The sequence below is a fragment of the Sorex araneus genome, chromosome 1, assembly GCF_027595985.1.
Source record: "Sorex araneus isolate mSorAra2 chromosome 1, mSorAra2.pri, whole genome shotgun sequence".
In the NCBI taxonomy this organism is placed as follows: domain Eukaryota; kingdom Metazoa; phylum Chordata; class Mammalia; order Eulipotyphla; family Soricidae; genus Sorex; species Sorex araneus.
Genome location: NC_073302.1, coordinates 379,622,897 through 379,648,017, shown reverse-complemented (window position 1 = coordinate 379,648,017; position 25,121 = coordinate 379,622,897). Strand labels below are relative to the sequence as shown.

Below are 25,121 nucleotides of genomic sequence, written 5' to 3'. Positions count from 1 at the left end.
GGTGTGATGAATGCAGACTGTGCTACCATTTTGGCTGTTTAGATCCTCCTTTGAAAAAGTCTCCAAAACAAACAGGCTATGGATGGATATGTCAGGAGTGTGATTCTTCATCTTCTAAAGTAAGTTGAGGGAGTGGGGGAAGGTGTTATAAGAAGAAGTATTGTTTTTCTTCCTTTTGATAGATTTTCCACTCAAATAGATCCCCTTCCTAGCTTTAAAGAAAATTAGAATATGAAGGAGCAGCATTTAAAATATGCATAATGCACATTAAAACTATATTGCTATGGTGATTTTATTGCTCTTAAAGTTAAGAGTAAAAAAATTCTGTTACGAAGGGAATGCCCTGCCACAGTGACAGGGTGGGGTGGGGGGAGATGGGATTGGGGAGGATGGGAGGGATGCTGGGTTTACTGGTGGTGGAGTATGGGCACTGGTGAAGGGATGGGTTCCCGAACTTTGTATGGGGGAAGCATAAGCACAGATGTGTATAAATCCGTAACTGTACCCTCATGGTGATTCATTAATTAAAAATAAATAAATTTATTAATAAAAAAAATTCTGTTACAATTATATAAATTTTCTCTATCAAACATCTTAGTTGTTTTGCATAATCTGTGTTATTGTAGTATTTTAAATACTCTTTTAGTCAAAATTTAGGTGTGCTAAAGGTGACTGGAAATTCTGCCCTGAGTCTTAAGAAATTCATTTTGACAAATTAAATATATATACTCATATCTGTATATATTTAAATAGGTATATATTTCAGTATTAATAAGCATTAAACAATAATGATTAGTAAAGTCCAGTTTTATTTGATTTATTACTCATCTTAAAATTTGTTGTGTATGTTTTATATCTATTCTTTGATGAAAGTAATTTATAATATGCTAAAGTTGATTTTTAATAAGGTTGTCTAATTCCATGTAGGAAATAAAGAAATTATGTCATAATCTTAAATTATGGTAATCTAAAGTTTAAGATTAATGTGTTTCTTTAAAATGGGTGAGTGAATAGGTAGATTTCTAATGCTTTGACTCATTTAACAGAAATATATACAAAGGTCTGCTGTGGGTTAATCAAATTTTTCTTCCATAAATGGGCAAGAAGAATTAAATGTCTGTTGTAATATAAGTATCATGTCATCTTTCTTTACTGCCACTAAAAATGGATTTGCCCTAGAATCAATAAAACTTGTTACTAAGTTCCTGTCTGATCATGGAACCAAAAGTTCTTTATTAACTAAAATTATTTCTTTCTAACTTAACACAAAAATCTTCTATAAACATTTATGGATTGAAAACTTAAGAAAGCATTTGGTGATAGAAAAGAAATTTTCTATATATTTATAGTTTTTGAAATTTTCTATATAATTTTCTATATATTTATAGTTTTTGAAATATACAGATTTACTAATTTTTAATATTTACAGTTATAGAAATTGCTAAAGTGTGTTGCATTTTATTTAATAATAAAATAAATAAAATATTATTTAATAATAAAGCATTTGTGACCATGAGTGGAAACTATTATATAGCATAATTAATTTTCTAGTCATTTTATTAAAACACAGATTTAAGAAAGGCATATTTAATAGCAAAACATATCAACATTCCAGAAATAGTATTTAACTGAAAAAAATAGTTTTAAGTAGTTGCCTTATAAAACTCTTTGTGGTATCAAATGCTTTTCCGGAGTGTTTATTTTGTTGTTTGGGGTTTCATACGACTACTAGCAAAGAAATTAAGAAACTGGTTTTTTAAAGGGAATCATTTTGCTTAGGATGAGGCTCAAGTGATAAGACTATATCACTTGAGCAAGTGATGTATGGCAAGGCCATTGCCTAGGGTTTGTGCTTGGCATCCCCTACTCTCCTCCCTCCACCTCAGCATGACAATGTATGGCCCTTGACCCTCAAGCCCAGCTAGTAGTTTCCTTCTGACAAAGAAGAAAAAGCCATTATTTCACCTGTTGTATGTACTCTTTCAAAAAAGTTCTGTCCTACTGTAAATATGTAGCATTATATCAAAGACAAAGAGTGACTTTGTTAAATTTCATATAGTCATGTTGGTATTAATATGGGAAATTCAGTGAGGCTTCTTTCAAATTTGTTGGAGTATTTATTTTGTTTTTATAGTAGGTGTTAGTAGCCGTTGAGATGGGGAAAGTGATTTACTTCTGTGTTGACTTTTCCTCTTCTCCCAGAAAGTATCTGTTTCTTGGGTTCTTAATGGAATTTCCTTGGCATGGCAGATGGTTAGCATACTAACATTGTGTTTGATGTATTGAGTTGGACTTGTGATTGAATGAAGACAAAAGCAACATTTTCAGATTTTTACCCAAATGTGGTATGTAATTTTTAGAATAGCAAAGCAGTTTGCTGTAAGGATTGTAGTAGTGAAATGATTTATATTTTAATAGTAACAACATTATTATAGATCTGGGAAGATAGTATGTGAGTTAAGGTGCTAGCCTGCTCCCTACTGACCGTGGTTTGATCCCCAGCACTGTATATGGTCTCCTGTCTTCTGAAAATTGCTGTGTGTGATCCCTGATCATTGCCCAAAACCTGAAACAGTAGTAAAAAACAATATTACTGTTAACTTTATTTTATAAATGAAAAAATGCAGTTATTAAGCTGAAGTTAAGGAAATTGATCTCCTTGGATTCTGTGTTGCATCAATTATGTTTTGATTACTTTAGTATTCTTCCTTTCCTCACAAGCAGGTGCTATATTTCTGTTTGCATTTTTCTCCTGGGAGATGTTTGCTGATTTCTAATAAGTCCAAAAAGAAACCATGAAGAGATAAAGTCATATGTTTGATTGAGGTCAATGAATTGTTGTAGAAGCTTTTAAATTTGTAAAGCAGTATGTTACAAATATCTGCGTGAAGAAAATTGTTACCTTCCTAGAACTTAAAAGAAGCCCAAAATGCAATTTTAAACTCAGGTTTAAATATATGTTGGCCTGAGAGATAATGCAGCAGGTAAGGTCTTGCTTTGCACCTGGCTTTGATCCATGGCACTCATATGATCCCTTGAAGCTCCCAGGAGTGATCTCTGAGCCCAGAGCCCAGGAATAAGCCCTGATTGCAGCTGAATATGGCAAGAAAACCCAAAATATTTATTTATATTGTCCCTTCCTTTCTTGTTTGTTTTGGTAAAATGTTGTTTGCAAGGTAATTCTTGATACATTTGTCCTGTTCTTGTATTTTACTGATAGGAAAAGCAAAGATAAAGTAGTTATTTTCATTAGAATGGATGCAAATTCATTGCTATAGTGCTACAATAGTGAACTTTCAGAATGTATCTGTGTCACACTTCTGATTTATATCTGTGCTTTTCTATAATACTACATGTTTAAAATAATCAACAAAATTGAGGAATTAACATTTACACTTTATTAACATTTAATCCTCAAGAGGTCATTTAGATATTATCATTTGCTTCCCATCGTTTGTTCCATGGGGGTCCTTTTTGCCAAAAGGATCCAATGTTGAATCAAATTTCATATAATTTTTGTGTTTGTTTAGTCTTTAATATGGATAGTCCTATTTGCTTTTTTTGGGGAGGGGGGCTTTTTTTATCTTGGCTACCTTCAGAGATTACAGGGCAGTTGTTTTATGGAATATCTTTCATCTTAATTTCTATGATCTTATAATAAGATCCATTTAATGCATTTTTTATTAATATGCTGCAGATGTCATGCAGCGTGTAATCTAGCAAGAACACATGATCAATTTGAACCACAAATGATGTTAGCCTTAGTCACTTAAAGGAGTTATCTGAAGATCTGTTCCATTCTCTTCCCATTCTCAATAAATAACGTAGTGAATAAATGAGAAGCTATAATAAATATTCTGTTCCTTATCAGTCTTTCACTTTCTGTTTTATTTAATTTTGATTATTATCTTTGTTTTAATCATTTAAAATGTTTCAAATTTAGCTAGTGGAAGCCACTTTAGGAACATAGCTTTCTGCCATTTCAAGGTGACATTTGTTGTGTTTGAGCTCTTTACAATCTTTGAGGATTTCCTTACTAAAGACAGTCCAGTCTCAATTTGTACTTCTCCTCATCCCACTTCCGGCACCCAAAGTTTTTCCATGTAGTGCTGATTACTGTTAATGGATGCTGGGCCGAATACTAGAGCTGGAGAGATGGTACAAAGGTTAAGGTGCTTGCCTAGCATGTAGCTGGAACCAACACCTTGGTTCAAGTCCTGACGCTGCATATAGTCAACTCCTTGTCACACAGCAAAGAGTAGCCCCTCGATACCATTGGGTATTCTCCTGAGACCCCCCTCCCCTCCAAAAAAAAAATCCTGAGTACTCTATATATAATTTACTCTTGCTGGGATGTTACTTCTCCTCCATCTTTGTAAGTAGAGCCAGGACAGGATATATGCATATACATTCTTATGTAGCTTCATTTACATATAGTGTTTATGACTTTATAGATCATTTCTTAACAGAAAACTGGATCCTTTTTCCCTTACTACTTTTCATTTGATTGATTTCATGATAGATAACTAATATCTTTTCAACCTCTATACGCACTCCTTATGAATATTTACTTTACTTACCACAACCTAATGCCTTCTTGCAGAGTTGGTTAGGAAGAGGCAATGGAGAGAGAGAAACTGGGAATGAAGGTGGACGTTTATATTTTTATAAGTTTCTGAGATGATTTTAATGAGCAGTCAAGAATAAGAGCCACTCATTTATGTATTTTGTGGATTCTTCCATTATTAAAAATATTTTTAAAATAATACGGTTTATTTCAAAATTTTAAGTCAAACATCAAAATTGCTTTACAAATATTTTGGATGATTATATACAAGACATTAGATCAGCTTACTATTACTTTTATTTTTTTGGTATGAGGGATAGTTTGCTCTTTAGTTCTTTTCTGAGAAACTTTAAATATATATATATATATATACATACACACACATATATATATGTATATATATATATATGTAATGCTGCTGAAATACCCAAAAATGAAAACAGTTTATTGTGACTTGGTTAAATAAACAGTTATAAATATTTCTCTTGAAAGTGATTTATCCAAGTCACATATATTCAATAGTGTCACTGAGGATTTAAATATATATCATGCATTTTATAGTGACTGTTGCTTTAATCCTTGCTTAAACTATTTCTGTGAAAAGGCATCGAGTACGTGACAGCTTATTATCTGACTGGTACCAGACGAGCTATCTTAGCTTGGAGACCTCCATTTGGTTCAGTCTTATTTGATCTCTCTAGTATATTCTTTTTCTGGAACAGTAGTGAATTGAATTCCTATGTATTAAATCTCATCTAAATCCCTATAGATATTCCTAAAGTAAAAATGCAGAATATAACAGCTGAGGCAAGTGGTACTTCTTGATACTCATTTGTATTAGAAATGTCCAAGTAGGGGAAATAGGATTTTAAAAAATTTTTATCCAAATTTTCTGCATGAAGCAACTAGAATTTTATAACTTATATACTTGTAACAGAACAACATTTGTAAATATTTTCAAGTTAAACATTGAGAATTTTGCCTCTGATGGCGCTGAATAGAATAATCTCTCCAGGGAGTATCTTGCCACAATACATTAAACAAGCACATTTAATTGAATCTGGTATTATTGGAAATTGAATGTCAAAATTTTATGTTTTATGAAGATTTATGAAAATATAAAGTTTAAATGAGTTATTCTTTAAAGTTCTTTTAAATTTGAAGCATATAAGTGACTCATAAAAAACTTTTAACTGTTCATTTGACCTCCGGGATTTTATCTGACTTCAGGTTGAATTTTAAGTTTCTGAATTTAGCATGGTTGGAGGAGAGGTCATTTTTAGTTAAAACATAACATAATTTTTAATTCAATATATTAGCATTTTTAATAAAAATGCTAAAACTCATAGTAGTGTGATTTGTCAATTAATATGAATATATAAAAATCAGGATACAGGACAAAAGTTATTTGTTAATACTATGATTAGCATTAGAATCTCCTAGAAATAATGTATGATGGTTTGTAGACTTAAACATGTAATATTTAAAATTGTAGTGTAATTATTCTATAGTTATTAGTGTAGCGACTACTATAGTTACAGATAAAGCCCCCAGATTTCTTATATACCAAGTTCAGACTGTTCCTAATTACTCTAGCATTGTTTGACATTCAGAATTGTTTGCATGAACTTTTTTTTTTTTTCTTTTTGGGTCACACCTGGCTCTGCACTCAGGAACCACCCCTGGCGGTGCTCAGGGGACCATATGGGATGCTGGGAATTGAACCCGGGTCGAAGGCAAATGCCCTACCCGCTGTGCTACCGCTCCAGCCCCGTTTGCATGAACTTTTTTAAGCCTTCAGTTTCTTAATTGAGTGCTGTATTTTGAGACTAAATGCCTATTGAATTCAATAAATACTAACAATTTCTAGTTACATTTGTTAGTGTGCCTTTTTTAAAAGCAAAAAACAAAGTTACTTAAACTGAACATGTAAATACAGAGCTGATCTTATTGACAGAATAATGATAAGAATATATTGTTGGGGCTGGAGTGATAGCACAGCAGGTAGGATGCTTGCCTTGCACACACCTGACCCAGGTTCCGTCCCGGCATCCCATATAGTCCCCCGAATACCGCCAGGAGTAATTCCTGAGGGCACAGTCAGGAGGAACCTGTGAGTATTGCTGGGTGTGACCTTCCTCCCCCCTCAAAGAATATGTTGTCATAGCACAGCAGGTAGGGCATTTGCCTTGCACACGGACAACCTGGGTTTGATTCCTCCATCCCTCTCGGAGAGCCTGGCAAGCTACCGAGAGTATCCCACCTGCATGGCAGAGCCTGGCAAGCTACCTGTGGCGTATTCGATATGCCAAAAACAGTAACAACAAAGTCTCACAATGGATGAGTTACTGGTGTCCGCTAGGGCAAATTGATGAGCAACGGGATGACAGTGACAGTGATTATCTGCTCAAAGAGATTGCTTGGTTTTCCTAGTCAAGTTTCTAAAACTCATTTCTAGATAACATTTTTATCAAGTAACAATTTTTAGCAAGACAAAATTGCTCTGATTATTCATTACAATAGAATTGGAATCTTTACTGATCAAATTTTATTTCTGTCATGTAAGGTCTTTTTGTAAGACACAAAAAGACCTTACATGATAGAAATAAAACTCTCACAATGGAGATGCTACTGGTGCCCGATCGAGCAAATCGATGAGCAACGGGATGACAGTGACCGTGACAGTGAAGGTCTTTTTAACATCGGATTTCTTTCCTCCAAGTAAGTTTGTCAGTACTTCTGACAGATGTATTTGTGTATTTCAATATCATATTCACAGAGAACGGAAAATAATTAGACCCTCAAAATTGAACAAATGTTTTCCATTTATTAGTAAATTGAAAAATCAAATCACTTTTTAAGTTATGATTACAAACTGAAGATCAGGCCATTATTTTGATGGCAAGTGGGCCTGATGAGTTTATGTAGCATGCTGTGGAATACCAGATGTGATGAAAAACTAAATTATAGCTGAGGTAATTAATCAAAGTACAGTAGGGTTGCCATGTTGTTTGTCTTTCAAAACTCAACAACTTTGTGTACTGCCTTTTAACTTGGAGATGGCTTTTCTTTGATTACATTTTTACTAATTTGGAGAAAAGTGTCACCAACTAATATTTTGGTAGTTAAGGTGAGAGATCTTTCCATCAAGTTCTTAAAAAGTCCAGTTATTTTGGGTAGGGAAGTATCTGAAAGGGTTTGAACATATAGATGAGCCCCAAATTCTATCCCCTGCACCTCCTGATCTCCCAGCACCACAAGAAGGAGCTTCTAAAACAATACTAACAAAGAAAATAACAAAAGTGCAACCAAGAAATTAAAATGTTTTTGCCTAATTAACTTAACATTTGCAGCATTAAAGTTGAGTTGTGGAATAGATCAGTATAATTTCAGAAGGAATGTCAAGTATATTAACTATGTTAATTTGTTGTTCCAGTATTTATGTAAAATATAAATAAAAATAAGAGAAATGTTAAGAGTTGTCTCTAATTAAAATAAGCTGGCCTGTTCTCACTGCTATAAAAAAACTCCTGAATGTGAAATATTTAAATTCTACCTTCAAAAAAAAAAGAAATGAAAATTCATGTATTCTTTGTATTGATAAAACTTTGTTCTTTCTGATTTCTTAAACATTTAGTTGAACTGTTTCATGTTTTTTGGAAATTTATCTAATAACCTAAATATTGTATTTAAAGAAGTACTTTATTTACAACTTAGATTTCTTTAAATTCAAGTACAAAAGAAAAAGTACAAATAATAAAAGTATGAACTTAAGAATGAAATTGGGTTCTGAAATATATTTAAAATTATGTAAGTAAATTTCTATTCACATATATTTAAGTGTCTTATCTTAATGTTCTGATAGTATTATTTTTAAGATTGATGAATAATTGTAGATTAGGTATTTGGGACATAATGAAAGTGTGTTTGACATGTTATATTTTTATAATAAAAGTATTACAAGTGACCTGCAATTATAATACTAATTTCTGTTCATGCTATAGTAAGTAATATCATAGGTTCCATCTTATATCAACCTGCTCTTAAAAATTACAATCATATTACACATGATTGTTACCTTTTTCATATAATATTAGCAATGTAACAATTTCCTGTGTTGTTAAATACTTTCTAATCTGATTTTTAAGTAATGTGCAATATTCCTTTTTATAATACACTCTTTGTAATTGCAAGTATAAAGCAAATGAACATTTTAGTAATAAGTATCGTATTACCAATAATAGCAATTAACATTTATTAAGTGCCATTATGTGCCTAGTTTTATTTAACCTCTTAAAGTCTATTACCCCATTTAATTCTCACTATAGCCTTTAAATTGATTTCCAATTTTTTGATCTTTATTGAAGTTTAAAAAGAGTTTTGGGAAAAGTTAAAGGTTATATCGCTAAGTGTTGTAACAATGATTCAGACCCAGATTTATTTTAGAGCCTAGTTTTTAGAAACTCACCATCATTTCTGAAATATTTATTTCTATTTCTTACTGCAAGAGCTTCTCAAATCGGATTTTTATTTTGTCCCTAGTTATATAAAATTTTTGTAATGTAAAACTTAGATAATTTTTCTATTATGAACAAACCTCCTTGGTAAGAAATACAAAACAGGAATGATCTCTCAGACAAATAAGAGAATAAAACCTGGAGATAATTGTTAAATAAATTGTGCATAGATAGACCTACCATCAGGACAGAAGATAGAGTATAACTCCTTGAGGCCCCCTCTTCATGGTACCACATGGTCCCTGAGGTACTGATGGGAGAAACCCCAGCACAGAGTTAGTTTTATCCCCCATGCATCATCTGGTGTGCTTCAACCACTCCCCCACCACACACACATACACAAATTCAGTGAAATAAGTGTCTATTAATGGCACTTGACAGGGTGGATTTTTTTTTAACCATTTACAGATTCTTTATTTAGTGCTCCATCTTCAAAGAAACTAATGGGGAAAAAATTACAAATATTCCAGAATACAGTTTTATAATATATCTAAAAAAGATTTTTTTCTTTTGCATGAAAAAACCCTGAAGTTAAAATGTTGCTAACAAGAAATTAAGCTTAATTTTTTTATAGTTCTTTCAAACTTGACATACATTTCCTCTAGTACAGTAGTTTTTTTCTCTTCTTTAAAAAAATTTTTATTAGAGAATCACTGTTATGTACAGTTACAAACTTATGAACTTTTGTGTTTGCATTTCACTCATACAGTGATGGTTTACCCATCCCTCCACCAGTGCCCATTCACCTCCACCAATGATTCCAGTATCCCTCCCACCACCCCTATCCCATCCCCCCACCACCCCACCCTGTCTCTGTGGCAGGGCATTCCCTTTTGTTCTCTCTCCTTTTGGTGTTTTCAATAGAGGTATTGAGTGCCCTTAGTGTTCAGTCTATAGTCTACTTTCAGTTTGAATCTTCCAACCTGAATGGGTCCTCCCAACATTCTCTACTTGGTGTCCCTTCTTTATCTGAGCTGCCTTTTCCCCCAGCATGTAAGGCCAGTTTCCAAACTGTGGGGCAGACCTCCTGGTCCTTATCTCTACTACTCTTGGGTGTTAGTCTCCGACTCTGTTATTTTATTTTATTTTTTTAAATTTTTTAAAAAATTATTTTTTAATTAGTGAATCACCATGAGGGTACAGTTACAGATTTATACATTTTCGTGCTTGTGTTTCCTTCATACAATGTTTGAGAACCCATCCCTCCATCAGTGTCCATTCTCCACCACCAATGAACCCAGTATCCCTCCCACCCCCCAATTCCATACCCCCCACCCCACCCCACTTCTGTAGCAGGATATTGTATTTTGTTCTCTCTCTCCTTTAGGGTGTTGTGGTTTGCACTAGGGGTATTGAATGGCCATCGTGTTCAGTCTCTAGTGTACTTTCAGCACACATCTCCCTTCCCACGTGGGATCTCCAACCACATTTTACTTGGTGTTCCCTTCTCTATCTGAGCTGCCTTTTCCCACAGCATATGAGGCCGTACTCTGTTATTTTATATCCACAGATGAGTGCAATCTTTCTATGTCTGTCTCTCTATTCCTGACTCATTTCACTTAACATTGTACTTTCCATGTTGATCCACTTATATGCAAAGTTTATGACTTCATCTTTTCTAACAACTACTTAGTATTCCATTGTGTAGATGTACCAAAGTTTCTTTAACCAGTCATCTGTTTTTGGGCAATTTTTTTTTTAATTTTGGCTATTGAAAACAGTGCTGCAATGAACATACAAATGCAGATATCATTTCTACTATACCTTTTTGCCTCTCCGGGATATATTCCCTAGGAATGGTATTGCTGGGTCAAATGGGAGCTCAGTTTCTAATTTTTTGAGAATCATCCATATAGTTTTCCAAAAGGGCTGAACCAGTCGGCATTCCCAGACAGGGTGGATATTTTATATAGACTCAGCAGAATTTAATCTGTTGTACTTGGAGAGAAATGAGAGAACTATATCTAAAATTTAAAAATTTGTTATTCAGTGCTAAGCACAATTTTATCTAAATCATATATTACTTTTTAAGGTTTTTCATAATGAAGTTTGAAACCAATCTGTATTGTAGTAGAATCTACAACCAGTTAAATTGAGTGTCCTTGCAAAGATAGTTGAGGAATATTCTGCTATGTAGATAGTGCCAACACCTGCGTGTGCCTCTGTGTATCTGTGTATCTTTGTATGTTAATATCAGCATTTTCTTGAGGTGGAAGATACCCTGTTCAAAAACAATGCTTTGTCACGGATAAAATGCTGACTGTAATTTAGACTCTTTTGGGTGATTTTGTTAATTATTTGTTAACTACAGGATATGAAACCATTACATATATAAAGTTGCAAAACTGTTGTATACTTATTTGACAAAGATACTCACTGATAAAAAACTAATTTTTCATCGTACTACATTTCTGCCTTTTACCTAGTTCAGCTATTTAGGTCATTTAGGTTCCTTTAAAATTCAGAGTTCATATATATATATGCTAAAACAACTTGTTTTATTGTGTGCATGCGTGTGTGTGTGTGTGTGTGTGTGTATTTTTTAATTTCCAGATTGTACTCGTGCTAAATTTAAATCTGATGACCTAAGATCCAATCTATTTTAATGTTTCCTTTGAAGGTTCTTAAAGGTTTATGTTGTAGTGATATATCTTCATTGAACTTAAGTTGAATCTTTTCTTAAATGTAACTTCAGTGATGACTACAAATGATTATCTGCTCCACTGGTTTGAAAACTCGTTAAAGTATGTTTATAGAGGCTGAAAACTTTAAGAATCACTTTGAAAAGTTCAGAGTGCACCACAGCATTTTTTATCAGTTCTCTTTTGTGTTTTTGAGGGACTGCTGTTTTCTCAACTAATAATTGGTATTCTATAAATTCTGATCTTAAATTAAAATTTCTAAAATTAGATTACCAGGTATTTGTGTATTAGCTACCAAAGCATAGATATAAAGGTAACTTAAATCGTGAATGAGAGGCTAGACTAGATTATGTTGCACATGCATACAATTTCAGTTCTTTTTTACATGTTAACAGTTGATTTCTCATGCAAATAACAGGCCAATAGAGTAGTCACAATCACTTGGGGACCCAAGCTTATGTTTATTTTATTTTGACATATGTAGTCAAGGCACTATAACTTGTGATATCATAACTTGTATATATGACTTTTAAAGACATCTATAGATTCTGACACATAAGTACAATGGGTCACTGTCACTGTCATCCCGTTATGCTCATCAAAAGATGTCTATATCAGATATCAATAAGGACTTACAAATTAAATAATGAGATGTTATAAATCTATAAGAAATGCTAAAATCTATAAAGTATCAACACTAGCTGTTGGCAAGGATATGGTACTTTAAGAACATATTTCTGTTTTCCTCATAGATTACTGTTTTGACACATTCTGTTCTGTTTGTTTGCCTTTATCTGTGTGAGTTTAATTGTTGAGTTTTCGAAGTGCTTTGTGTATTTTAGATGTCAGCCCCTTAATCAATATGTGTTTTAAGAATATTTTCTCCCAGTTTTCAGCTTGTTGGTTTTCATTTTGTGAATACTACTTTTTGCACAGTAGAAGCTTTCTGTTTCAGTAAAATTCAACTTATTTTTATTCTTTCATGAATCATTCATTTGGTGTTGTATCTAAAATGTCAGCATCAAACCATGGTCACCTATGTCTTACAATATTTGGTTTTTATTTCTAGGAGTTTTACAGTTTTTCACTTTACGTTTAAGTATATGATCAATTTTGAATTAATTGGTGTAGAAAGTAATTAGGCATGTAGGTTCTCTCTTTTTTTTCCCACATGACTATCCAACATTGTTTGCTGAAATTCTATGAACACCAGAATTGCTTTATGAAAAGAAAAATGATAAATCTAACAAAATGTGTAATATATGCACATAAGAAAACTGAAAATTTCTAGTAAAAGAAACCAAAAGGATAAATAGTCAACTCGATAAAAATTATTTTGGATGGCTCAAAGTGTCAGTTCTTTCCAACTTGAAATTTAGATTCCATTCAGTCCTAATCAGAATCCAAGCAGATTAATTTTAGGATATAAATAACTGATCTAAAATGTGTTTGGAAAAACAGTGGTCCCAAAACAGCCAAAATGATACTGAAGGGAATTGAAATATTTGCCTTAAAGGATCTTATAAATGTATATCAGTCAACATAGTGTCTTACTGGCAAAAGAATATACCCATAGAAGAGTCATAGTAGCCCATAGGAAAGGAGAATGAAAGTAGTTAACTGAACTTTGGTAAAGAAAACAGGACTTTGAGAGACAAACTTTTCCACTAGTTTGTTTTAATGCAAAGTGATTGGGTGGATAGATTGAAACTTTGTAACAAATAATTATAAACATTATGCCATGAGTTTGTTACCAGGTTTCTTTGGAGTTCTCTTGTAGAAAAATAGGGATCAAAAGAGAAACCTTTGAGACCAGTGAATTTCAGTCTCCATCTTGGGGACTAGTGCCTTTATGTAGCTATGAAAAGATTTGAAAACCACCTTTTCATTCAGAAGTTTATTTTATACAGCTTGCTGTAGCACTGTCTGTAGAACTCTTCTCCATTTGTTCATCGATTTGTTGGAGCAAGCACCAGTAACGTCTCCATTGTGAGACTTGTTGTTACTGTTTTTGGCTTACTGAATATGCCACAGGTAGCTTGCCAGGCTCTGTTGTGCGGAGGGGATACTCTCAGTAGCTTGCCGGGCTCTCCGAGAGGCACGGAGGAATCAAACCCAGGCCAGCCGCGTGTAAACACCCTACCCGCTGTGCTATGGCTCCAACCAGCTTGCTATATATAACTTAAAATATGAATCCACCCCCTCACTTGATAACCCCACCTAATGTCTCAAAATCTGATTTTTATTCTTCCTCTCATCCATGTCCCACTTGACTTCTGCAGGGTTTGCTGAGGAATTAGTCTTGATATATACTAGTGTACCTGTACTCTTAATTTTCTCCTTCAAGGAGACAAAATTGGGGCTAGAGAGGAAGTATAGTGGACTGGGCTCGTGCCTTGCACACAGTTGACCTTGATTCCACCCCTGGCGTTGCCTACGGGAAGGCATTATCCCTGAGCAAAGAGTCAGGAGTAAGAAAAAGAAAAGAAAATGAAACCAGAGTTGAAATGTTGGAATCAAGCTGTCTGCCTATTCTTTATGAACCTGGACAGCTGACTTCATTATTTTCCTTGTTTTATAATGGAGACAATAACAAATAGTACTTTCTCATAGAGATAAGGAGCAATAACTGAAAGCCTGACCATTAGCTAATTCATATTTCTATTTAGTTCCATGTATCCTGAGGGCAAAAACAATGAAATGGTTTTCACTTCAATAAAAATAAAATATATTTTTTCTCTATTGAAGAAAAAATTAAAAACTTTGAGAATCAACATATCCATTTTAGTTTTTTGTTTTTTTCTTTCTCTAAGAATTGTTTAAAATTATTTTAGGGGTCAAGGAGATAGCTTGAAAGGTCCAAATTCCACCCCTGTCACTGCATAGCCTTCTGAGCACTGCCAAATATCATGGTAGGGGAAAATCCTCCCCAAATGAAAAGAAAATTATGTTAATATAACATTTTAATTTTTAAATTTACTATAATTTTTGAAGTATTACATAAAAAGTACCATAAATACTATATAATTTAAAAAACATTAACTTGATTAATCAAGTTATTATATATTTTTATAGCAAATGCCTTTATTGAAATTCTTTGTTAAAGAGCAATAATTCTTTGCATTGATAATGTTTAAAGTAACTTTAGCTTTCAATTCATTGCTGTGGTTATGTTTCCAGAGCCTGCTGTAAGAGATAAACCCATTGCAAATGAAGACAGCATTCATTTCCTTATACCGCAGGCCACACAGAATTGATTGAGGTAATAAAGTGACAGCACCTTGTAATATACTGAAGGCTTTTTAATTCAAAAACCAGTTCTAACCTGATTCAGAGCTTGTTTAAAGCTAATTTACGGCTTGCATAATTTTCAGCTGGCTGACCATGGTAAAGGATGATATATGAAAACAGATTAAAAAATTAACTTATGGTACATTTAGACCTGTCTTGTTAAAGTCAGCTAGTATTGAAAAATAGAGATGAGGGTGGGGAATAACAAACACCCCAAATTGTTGATCTTTTGCTTCTCTTAAGTAAAAATTTTCAGAAAGATTTACATTTTTTATTATTTGTTTCATGACTTGCCTCTTGTCCTTTCTTGGTCAAATGCTTTCTGTTTGCATTGTGTGTGTGTGTGTGTGTGTGTGTGTGTGTGTGTGTGTGTGTGTGTGTGTGTGTGTGTGTGTGTTTATCTTGGGGTGGAGGGTGATAGGCCCACACTCATACTCTTAACTTTCAGGATTACTTCTGTTGGGGCTCAGGGGAACATTGACGGTACTGGGGATTGAACCCTGGTCAGCTCTATGCAAGACAGATGCTTACCTGCTGTACTGTTTCTCCAGCTCCTTGTGTTTCCTTTATTTTTGTGTCTTTTTTCCATTCCTCAGGAAGATCAGTATGAGGCAGGGTGTACTTAGCCGCTGTGATGACACTTCATGTCTGTTGTCTTCTGGTGGCAGTGCTGCTCCTCAGTAGTTCTGTCTGTCAGCATTCTGATTATAAGTAATCCTTTCTGAATACAAATAATCACCTGCAAGCTGAAAGGAGTTAGAGTTGTTCTTTTTTGTTTATACTGAAAAATCAGAATTAATCTCTTTGCCTTTGTGGGCTTTTAAAAGTATATTTATGCATTTTGACTCAAAAATTTTATTTCAGAGGGAAGTGTTCTTTATTGTGAATAAAGCCAAATTTTTAGAATTTCTATGCTCAAAATAGCATTCATAGTAAATATAAGGATTTGTTGTATTTCAATCCTTCACATGCTTACTGTTTTTTCCCCATATAAAAATGCATAAGTGACATAAACCAAAGGGAGGACAAATACCAGATGAGCTCATTCATGTGTGGTCTATAGAGAAACAAAATATGGGAATAGTCAGTATCAAATGATGGCCAATCTTAGCCCAGGGTCATAGAACCAAAATTACTAAGAAGAAAGGGAATGAAGAGGTAGGGTGCTAAGTATCAAGCCCCAGTCTGCTGCATGCAAGTCAAGCGTCCTGCACTCTGTACTCTCTCTCCAGCCGTCCATTTCCTGCTCTTAGCTGTATGCATTACAGTTACAGCATTACACATAGAATGGGCATCTAAGTATTAAACATTCAGCAACATGTCAATATGTAAGATATACAAGATTAGATACAAGACTGAGAAGTTTGTTGTGTTCTAAGTAACTTGTCTAGATATCTTCTTAGATTCTAGGATTCAAAAATGTGGTTTAACTTGGGGTCAGAGAGATAGCACAAGGGTCAAGGGACTTACCATGCATGCATTGATACCCTTTCAGTCCCTGGCACTGCATATTGTCCCTGGACCATCGAGCTAGGAATAAACACTAAGCACCACTGGGTGTGGCTCCCAAACAAAAAAGATCATAGTACTTGATTACTGTGTCTATGATAAGCATTTCAACTTTTTAATTATGTTTATGATAACTTTAAAGCACTAGTGCCTGTTTATTATAGAACAATTGGGGAACTAATACAAAATTTAAAATAACATTATTTAAGATAATCATAACATTTTTGTTGCTTTTCCTATGTATTTCTTGAGTTCTAATTATTGTCTGGTGTGCTATGCATTGTTAGTCGGGTTTTTAAAGGAAAGGCCATTTCAGGTCCAAAGCTGTCAGTACTGCCCTGGAAGTTTAGGTTCTTTGCTGCCGGGATTAGAGAACTATTGACGTATAGAGCAGGGCAAAGTGAAAGTACACACGCAAGCGTCAGTGCAGGCATATCCTAGATACTAGATTATCAATGCTGCTAAGAAAATTTCTAGCTCATGTTTGTATAGAGTTGTGGTAAATTAATAAAGGGTAGGAAATGTATGTGATTAATAAAGGATAAAATATGCATGTGATTAAGAAAATAGGGACCTTTTGATGATTGTGAGTTCTTCAAGTCAGTGCACTATGCATATTCTAGCCGTGTTTGGTCATTTCCTAGAATTGCTATGGCAGGTGTAAACTGTCACAGTAGCAAGTGAGTGTAACTTCTGTAATAGAATGCATTATAATAAAGTTGGGCATTACCTTTTGATATTTTTTTTATCTTCTCTTGGTCTTGGGCCTTATTGTTTTCACTTTTTGACATCTACCATTGTAGTTGACTGGAAAATACCAGGCTTCTGATCCTTGTTTTGGATTGCCCAAAAAGCCCTCATCAAAGATGTATTCTGAACAAAGATGGAATGGGGGCAGGGGATTCATTGATTGATATTGACATGTTAAAGGACAGGATATAGCAGGTACTGGACCTTGTATATTTATATGTTTAACGAGAATAACACTGTATTTTTAACCTTTGCAGTATCTGCACTAGGGAATATTGCTCCCTAAGAGGCCAGGTTTTCTGATTCCTTTGATTAATATAATTTCTGATTAATATAATTTCTATGCTGCATTTTATTAGCAGTTCTCCTGTATCAGAGGCAATATTTAACCAAGGGAACAAAACATTAGTTCTGGTGGGTGTGGAAAACCAAAATTATTTCATTGGTAACCCTCTATGTTTCAAATTTTTCCTGATTAAATATTACTTGTTTTTCCCCAAGTTTTCTTGGGCATCATGCAAACAGTACTGACATTGACTTCATGGAAAACACATGAAATATATGTTTGATCACTGGTATAAAGCATTGACAGATCATTGTGATGAGATCACTTTTGATCAACCTCTCTATCCTGTAGTTGCTTTGCATGAGGTAGCCTTTGTGTTCTTATTACAGATGTTATTAATACTTGATCTACTATACTTTTTGATACAACCTAGACACTTTCAAAATCATATAAAATAGATATTTTACTATTTAACATTACAAGTCATCTAAGTATTAAAAACTCAGCATCCATCTGTTGGATGGATGTCAGTCATCTGGTCCATAATTATTTTAAGAATTGAATGGGAAAGTGTTAACAATAAGTGAAGAGTAATATAGTAGTTATTTTCTGTACCAATTATAAATAGGATTAAGACATTTTTAAGTTTTAAGCACCGTGATTTACAATACTGTTAATAATGTTTCATACATACAGTGTTCTAGCACTACCCCTTTCAACAGAATGGTCCCCTCAACTTCTCTCTCCCATTCTCACCTCATTTTGCCCCCCCCCCCGCTTCTTTCCACCATGACAAACTCAGTTCTGTAGACTAGTTCTCAAAATGCATTGTCTTTGGCCTTTTCTTGTTCCTTCTCCCCCTATATTCTTATATATTTCCCTTTACGAGGAAGATCACCCTCTATCTGTCCCTCTCCTTCTGACTGACTTTTCACGTAGGAAGTCTTTACTTATAGCTGCATAGTATTTTATTGTGTATATATACCAGTTTCTTTACACAGTTATCTGTTCTCAGACATTTGGATTGTTTTCCTATTTTGGCTATTGTGAATAGTAGATTTTAACATCTTAATTTTTACAGTTTTATGATGAAGTTACAATAATTTGAAAAATTTATTAAGATGCGATTTTATAATATTATATGATTATGTCGGGGCTCTGCTCAGGATGGGGAGAGAAACTCAACCTGCCCCCACCTCCGAGGGGCCCCGGTGAAGACAGCCAGGCTTGGGGGCAAGAGACTGTGTCACTCTCTTCCAGGAGCTTGGTTTTATCCCACCCGCATGACAGAGCCTGGCAAGCTACCCGTGGCATATTAAATATGCCAAAAACAGTAAAAAGTCTCACATTGGATACGTTACTGGTGCCTGCTCGAGCAAATCGATGAGCAACGGGATGACAGTGACAGTGATAAGAAATATATTGAGAGAGAAATAATGAGCTCTTTTTGTCAAATAATGGTCACTTTAGTTACTATTTTAGAGTCACTATTCAGTGTGTACTCATTTGTTTCTTCTGTTATTTGTTAGGAATTAATATATGATTTAGTTTCATATGCATTATATAGGAAGATTAATTTTGCAAGCTCTGGTCTCATATTGACCTAAGAAAAATTATAATCACATTAGCTTTATTAAGTTAACTAGTTGTCACACTCTGATGAGTTTCCTATTGAGAGGAAATTAAAGACAAATAGAACTCATCAGCCTTTGGTTTGAAGTCAGATTTAAAGGATTTTATAGTTAATATATTTAAATGAAGACTGAATCTATTTTTCCACTAACCCTAAAGGATAGGTACTTAAAAAGTTAAGAGACAAATGTCTGAACTGTGCCAAGCATTAGCTTTGTTTCTGAAAGAAAAATTAGATTACAAAAAGTTAAAATAAGAGAACTTGGTGCCTTTTAAGGTACGGTAGACATACAAAAGGCTTAGGATATATTTCTAGAATTGATGGAAATTGAATAAAATTTGCCATAGGGTATGAGTTTATGTACTATACTGTTTCTACCAGTATATTGCTGCACGATTGTGGCCAACAACTCTATATTTTTGTTTGTTTGTTTTTGGAGGTCACATCCAGCAATGTTCAGGAGTTACTGCTGGCTCTGCATCCAGGAATCACTACTGGCATGCTTGGAGGACCATAAGGGATGCTGGTAATCGAACACAGGTCAGTCGAGTGCAAGGCAAGCATTATAAAATCTCTCTGGCCTCAAATCTATATAATAATGGTGTTTAGGTGTCGGAGTTACAGTACAGCAGGTAGGGCGCTTGCCTTGCATGAGGCTGACAGGGGTTCAATCCCGGCATCCCATATGGTCCCCTGAACACTGCCAGGAGTGATTCCTGAGCACAGAATGCTGGGTGTGCTTCTCCCCAAACCCTCCCCAAAATGGTGCTGACTTTGGCATTCTTTTTGGATAGTGAGGCTGACCTGACTATTGAAGCGAGTTATTTGAAACAGTAATTTTTTAAGTTTCTGATTGGGGCCTACAGTTCCTTACACATTCCTACATGCCATCTTTCACATCCCATATCCATTTCTACACATTCCTATCCATAGTGGTTTTTGCAGTCTCTGGTTTGAGGACCAGTGCTATTCCTCAGGCATAAGACAGTTGAAAACTTTTGGTCTTCCACACTGGGTATTAGTTACTTGTCTGCAGATTGGTGACAGATAAACTGCAGATACAAGTTTAAAAAACTCTGCATATATCTCTATAGACCAATCTTGTCTTTTTTCATATACCCCTTCTTGCATCCCTGCATACAAGCCTATACTCACCTCCACAAATAATGTGTAAATACCATACTACTAAAACATCCTGTCCATACATATCCACACTAAAACAGAATTTACTCTCCTTACCTTCAGTGTGATATATCCTGATTTTTTTTTGTATTAAATTTCACATTCAAAGTAAATGCTCGCAACTCATTAAAACTATATTTTGTGCTCTTCTGGCATATCTTGACTGATATGTAGGTCATTATATGTTTACTAGGTATCTAGGCATGTGAATACATATACAAATAAATATATAAATGCAAATATAGATAATCTAGGTGAAAATGATCATTTGGTGACATTCTAAATCTTTTGAAGGGTTTAATCAAACTTGTGGGGTATGATCTTTCATTGTTCCACTATGATAAGCTATATAGTTTTATAAATTTCTCCTTTTTTTGGTCCCAGGTAGGACACAATACTTGCCTTGCATGTAACAGATAAATTCCTGGCACCCCATATAATTCCCTAAGTACAGAGCCAGGAGTAAACTGAGCACTGCCAGGTGTGCCTGACCAAAAAAAAAAAAGTATTTTCTTATTGTACAATATGCATATTACAAATTATATGCAAAACTATTTAAAGAAACTAGAAATTCATGCCAAGTGGGTCAAAAGATAGAATTTGAAAGGAAACACATGATAGAATGAAAAGTTCTGTACTTCATGAAAAATGAGCAACTTCATTCCAATAGATTGCTAATTGGCTGCGTGTTTTCGGATTTCCTGAAATTTTCTAAACTAGTTACTGCTATTGAGAAATATTTAGTAATAGGAAACATCTTTGATATGTAGTTAGTCTTGCTATGTAAATGAAAAAACCAATTCTAGATTTATTATGTTAATTATCTAAGATAGAACTAGTAATTCAATATGTATAGTTTTGAAAGTTGACACCAAGTAAAGTATCACTGAAGAGTGTATGGTTTGTTGTCAGATATACCTGGATTTGAATATCTTATTCTTTTTTACTTATCTTATGATTTTCTACTTACCTTCATATTTTCCTATTATTTCCTATTTATCTTGCTATTTATTTCCTATTTTCTGTTTATCTTTCCTACTTACCTTCTGTATTATTTATCAATTAATAACTGTGCCACTCTGGGCAAATTTCTTACCCATTCTGAGTTTTTAACTATCTCATAAATAAAATAAAATAAAATTAGTAATTCATGGGCATGTTCTGAAGATTCAAGAATACTAAGTGGAAAGTGTCTAGCACATTTCATACCATCTTAAGTCCTTCATAAATAGTAAACAATATCATTAAAATTATGGTAGTTGTTAATATCATTGCTAATCTCACATTTAAACCAATTTGTTAGCAGAGCAAAGCCAGTTTGTTTCATGTGGTTTAAATTTATAACAAGGAATAGGAGATATTCTTACCAAAAAGCTTTTAACTCTTACTGTAACTGTTACTGCAGTACTATTTCACATCTTTCAACAGATTATTTTAATATTTTATTTTCTTAGTGTCTCAGGTTTTAAGTCAAGCACTTAGTTGAATTTTATACATTAAATTATTGATGATAATTGAGGTCATAGATAGTGCATATGTGCTCAAACATAAATCACTAACACCTGCCTTAAAAATTCAGTTTGTTAGAATTATGAAACATTGACCCAGGAAGAGATTTAGTTCCCCAAGCTTATTTAAGAAAAATACCAGTTTCACCTTGAGGAGTTTTATTCATAGCAGTATATTTCTCATTCACTTAGCATAGATAAAGCATTAGAATATAAATTTGGAAGTGACTTTATAGATCAACTGGTCAAATTCTCTTAGACCTCATTTCCCTCAAGGTTATCGCTGTAGTTCCATAAGATTTGTAAATTTGTCGAATACTTGTGTTACAAGGCCCAGGTAAAGACTTTGATTTTCTGTCCCCGACTCCATTGGTCTCAATGGTGTTGCTGTGTATTGCTTATTTATCTACATTTGTGGTAAAATAAGTTATAGTACACACCTACGAGATATTGTACAATTTCTATTATCTAATTGTGTTTACTGTTCTTCGTATATAGACAAAATTAAATATTTTCTTAGCATTTTATATAAAATAAGCTATTTTAAAATTTCTCTTGCACTGTGTATGTAAGCCTTTGAGTTCACAAATTTAGAAAGTTTAATCTGTGTAAGGATATATTTTTGAAAATTTCAGCTTTATTTTGTAGCTATTTTGTGAATTTTGATAATTTTTGTATTTTTTTTTTTATAAAACTACTTTGAAATTATTTCTAACATCTTTGCACTGTAGCACTATCGTCCCATTGTTCATCGATTTGCTCAAGCAGGCACCAGTAATGTCTCCATTGTGAGACTTGTTACTGTTTTTGGGAAATCAAATATGCCACGGGTAGCTTGCCAGGCTCTGCCGTGCGGGCAGGATACTCTCGGTAGCTTGCCAGGCTCTTCAAGAGGGACAGAGGAATCGAACCCAGGTCTGCTGCATGCAAGGCATATGCCCTACCCGCTGTGCTATCACTCCAGACCTCTAACATCTAAAATCTCTAATTTTTATATTTATATCATATTGTAGATGTTTATTGCAGATGCTTTTAGTTACTTTTTTTCTTACCTATGTAATTTCTCAAAATTTAAAAATCCTGGGGCTGGAGCGATAGCACAGCAGGTAGAGCATTTGCCTTGCATGCAGTTGACCCGGGTTCGATTCCCAACATCCCATATATGGTCCTCTGAGCACCGCCAGGGTTAATTCTTGAGTGCAGAGCCAGGAGTTACCCCTGTGCATTGACAGGTGTGACCCAAAAAGCAAAAAGGAAAAAAAAAATTTTAATCCTGCATCATCAAAAGAAACAAAATGAGCATTATTTTTCTCAAATTGTCAGACTGAAAATTCTTTGCCTCCAGAACATTTAGTGTTCATCTTTTGACTATCTAGATACCAGAAGTGCTAAATAAAATGAATAGCTAAATTGTTTTACCAGATTTCTTAGGATTAGGGAGGTGGGGGGTGGCACAGGGGGATTGCTTTAACTGAAATTGCATCGTACTGATGCATTAAAAAATTACATCGAATTTTCTCCTTAAGTATACAATGTAGAAAGCATTGTTGACTTTATCATTGCAAAATCACGAACTACAGACATAAAATTAGACTGTTTTTTTCCTCACTACTCTTATATATACTCAGATTTAAAGCTACTTATATTTTATGTAAAATGTATATATACACCTAAACATACCAAAGTAATCATGCTCAAGTCCTTCAGTGAACAGTGCTACAGAAATGTGTAATGTCCTTTTCTGTTCTGTTCTTATAGTATTACACATAACAGTTATTCACTGCTCCATAATGGATCATTTTTATCTATATTTTGTGTATTATATATGTAATAAATATTAATGTTTTCTCATTTTTCTGAACTAAAAGATACAGAAAAAACCAGCCCGAAGTTTCAGCTATTATTCATTGCTTGAAAAGAAAGGCTTTATACTGATATTATGTGGAAGAGAAAGCTATCTAAATCATTTTAGCAGCAACCTATAACCAAGATAGTATCAGCATTTTCCTTCTTTAGAATTTATCTTCCATATATTAAAGTAGGTAAACAGTATTTTATTAAAAACACTGCGACAGGTTTAACCTATTATCGTTTCAAATCTAGCATGAAGAAAAACTGGCTTTGGTTGATAGGGGAAAAGTAATGGCAAGATTGTTTTTCAGTCACATGTTCACCTTGCAAGATCACCCAAAAAAACCATTAGAATGCAAAAAATAAAAGTGGAAATACTTCTGTTAGTAGCTCATTGTATTCTACTTTAAGTTTTGCTTTATTTTGTTTTTGGGTCACGCTGGTTGTATTTAGGGTTTACTCCTGGCAGTGCTCAGAAGAACATACATGGTGTCGGGGAATAAAAGCTGATCAGCCATGTATAAGGCACGTGCCTACCCACTATTCTATCTCCGGCACTCTAGGTTCTTAAAACAAATTTTTAGACTAGAAAGATAGATCAGTGGGATAGATCAGTGGGCTTTGCATGTGGGAAACCCATGTTCTTTCTCTGGCACAATATGGTCCCCTAAGCACCAAGTCAGGAATAACCCCTGAGCACTACTGGGTATAATCCAAAAATAAACAAAATATCAAATTATTATCCTATGTAATTACATAGTGATTAAAGTAATACTGTGTTAGTTCAATCACATAGAACCTACTTTATAAACTTTTTGACTAATGTCATAAAAGATATCAACTTGAAAAGTATGAAATTTTCTTTTCTGCTCACATAAAATCTAGTCCTATAATTTGGTACTCCTGGCATTTGGGGAGGAAAGTTAAATATTTATAGCACTTTAGGGTAGCACTTTCATCCCATTGTTCATCGATTTGCTCGAGCCGGCACCAGTAATGGCTCTATTGTGAGACTTGTTACTGTTTTTGGCATATCTAATACACTACAGGGAGCTTGCCAGGCTCTGAGAGGGACAGAGAAATTGAACCCGGGTCAGCCGTGTGCAAGGTGTACACAGTTTCTGGTGTATTCTGAATTTGAACCCTAAGAATACTTGTACATATTATTTACTGCTCTATAATTTACTGTTACTCTCTTAATTTTGTTTTTTACCAATAAATGGTCTTGTTTAATAAATAATTTCTTACTATAAGTCTTAGAAGATAGCCCTTTGAGCTGTCTTTCTGTCCTCCAATTTTAATATTTTTAAAAAGTATCTCTTCATGTATAAATATTTACATAAGAACAAAATAAGCTTACATAGCATTTGATCTATGTTACTTAA

The 25,121-nt window shown here is 34.0% G+C and overlaps 1 protein-coding gene across 5 annotated transcripts in view; it reads left to right on the top strand.

Moving 5' to 3' along the window:
• PHF14 (PHD finger protein 14) overlaps positions 1-25,121 on the top strand; it is a 189,608-nt gene that overhangs the window by 123,580 nt on the left and 40,907 nt on the right. For 4 of the 5 annotated variants that reach the window (XM_055147149.1, XM_055118864.1, XM_055146003.1 and 1 more), the window contains one exon: positions 2-119. In XM_055147149.1, the coding sequence (XP_055003124.1) occupies positions 2-119 (118 nt within the window). Of the gene's footprint in view, position 1; positions 120-7,133; positions 7,161-25,121 lie in introns of those variants that run through there. The other variant, XM_055117872.1, reaches the window with a different exon arrangement.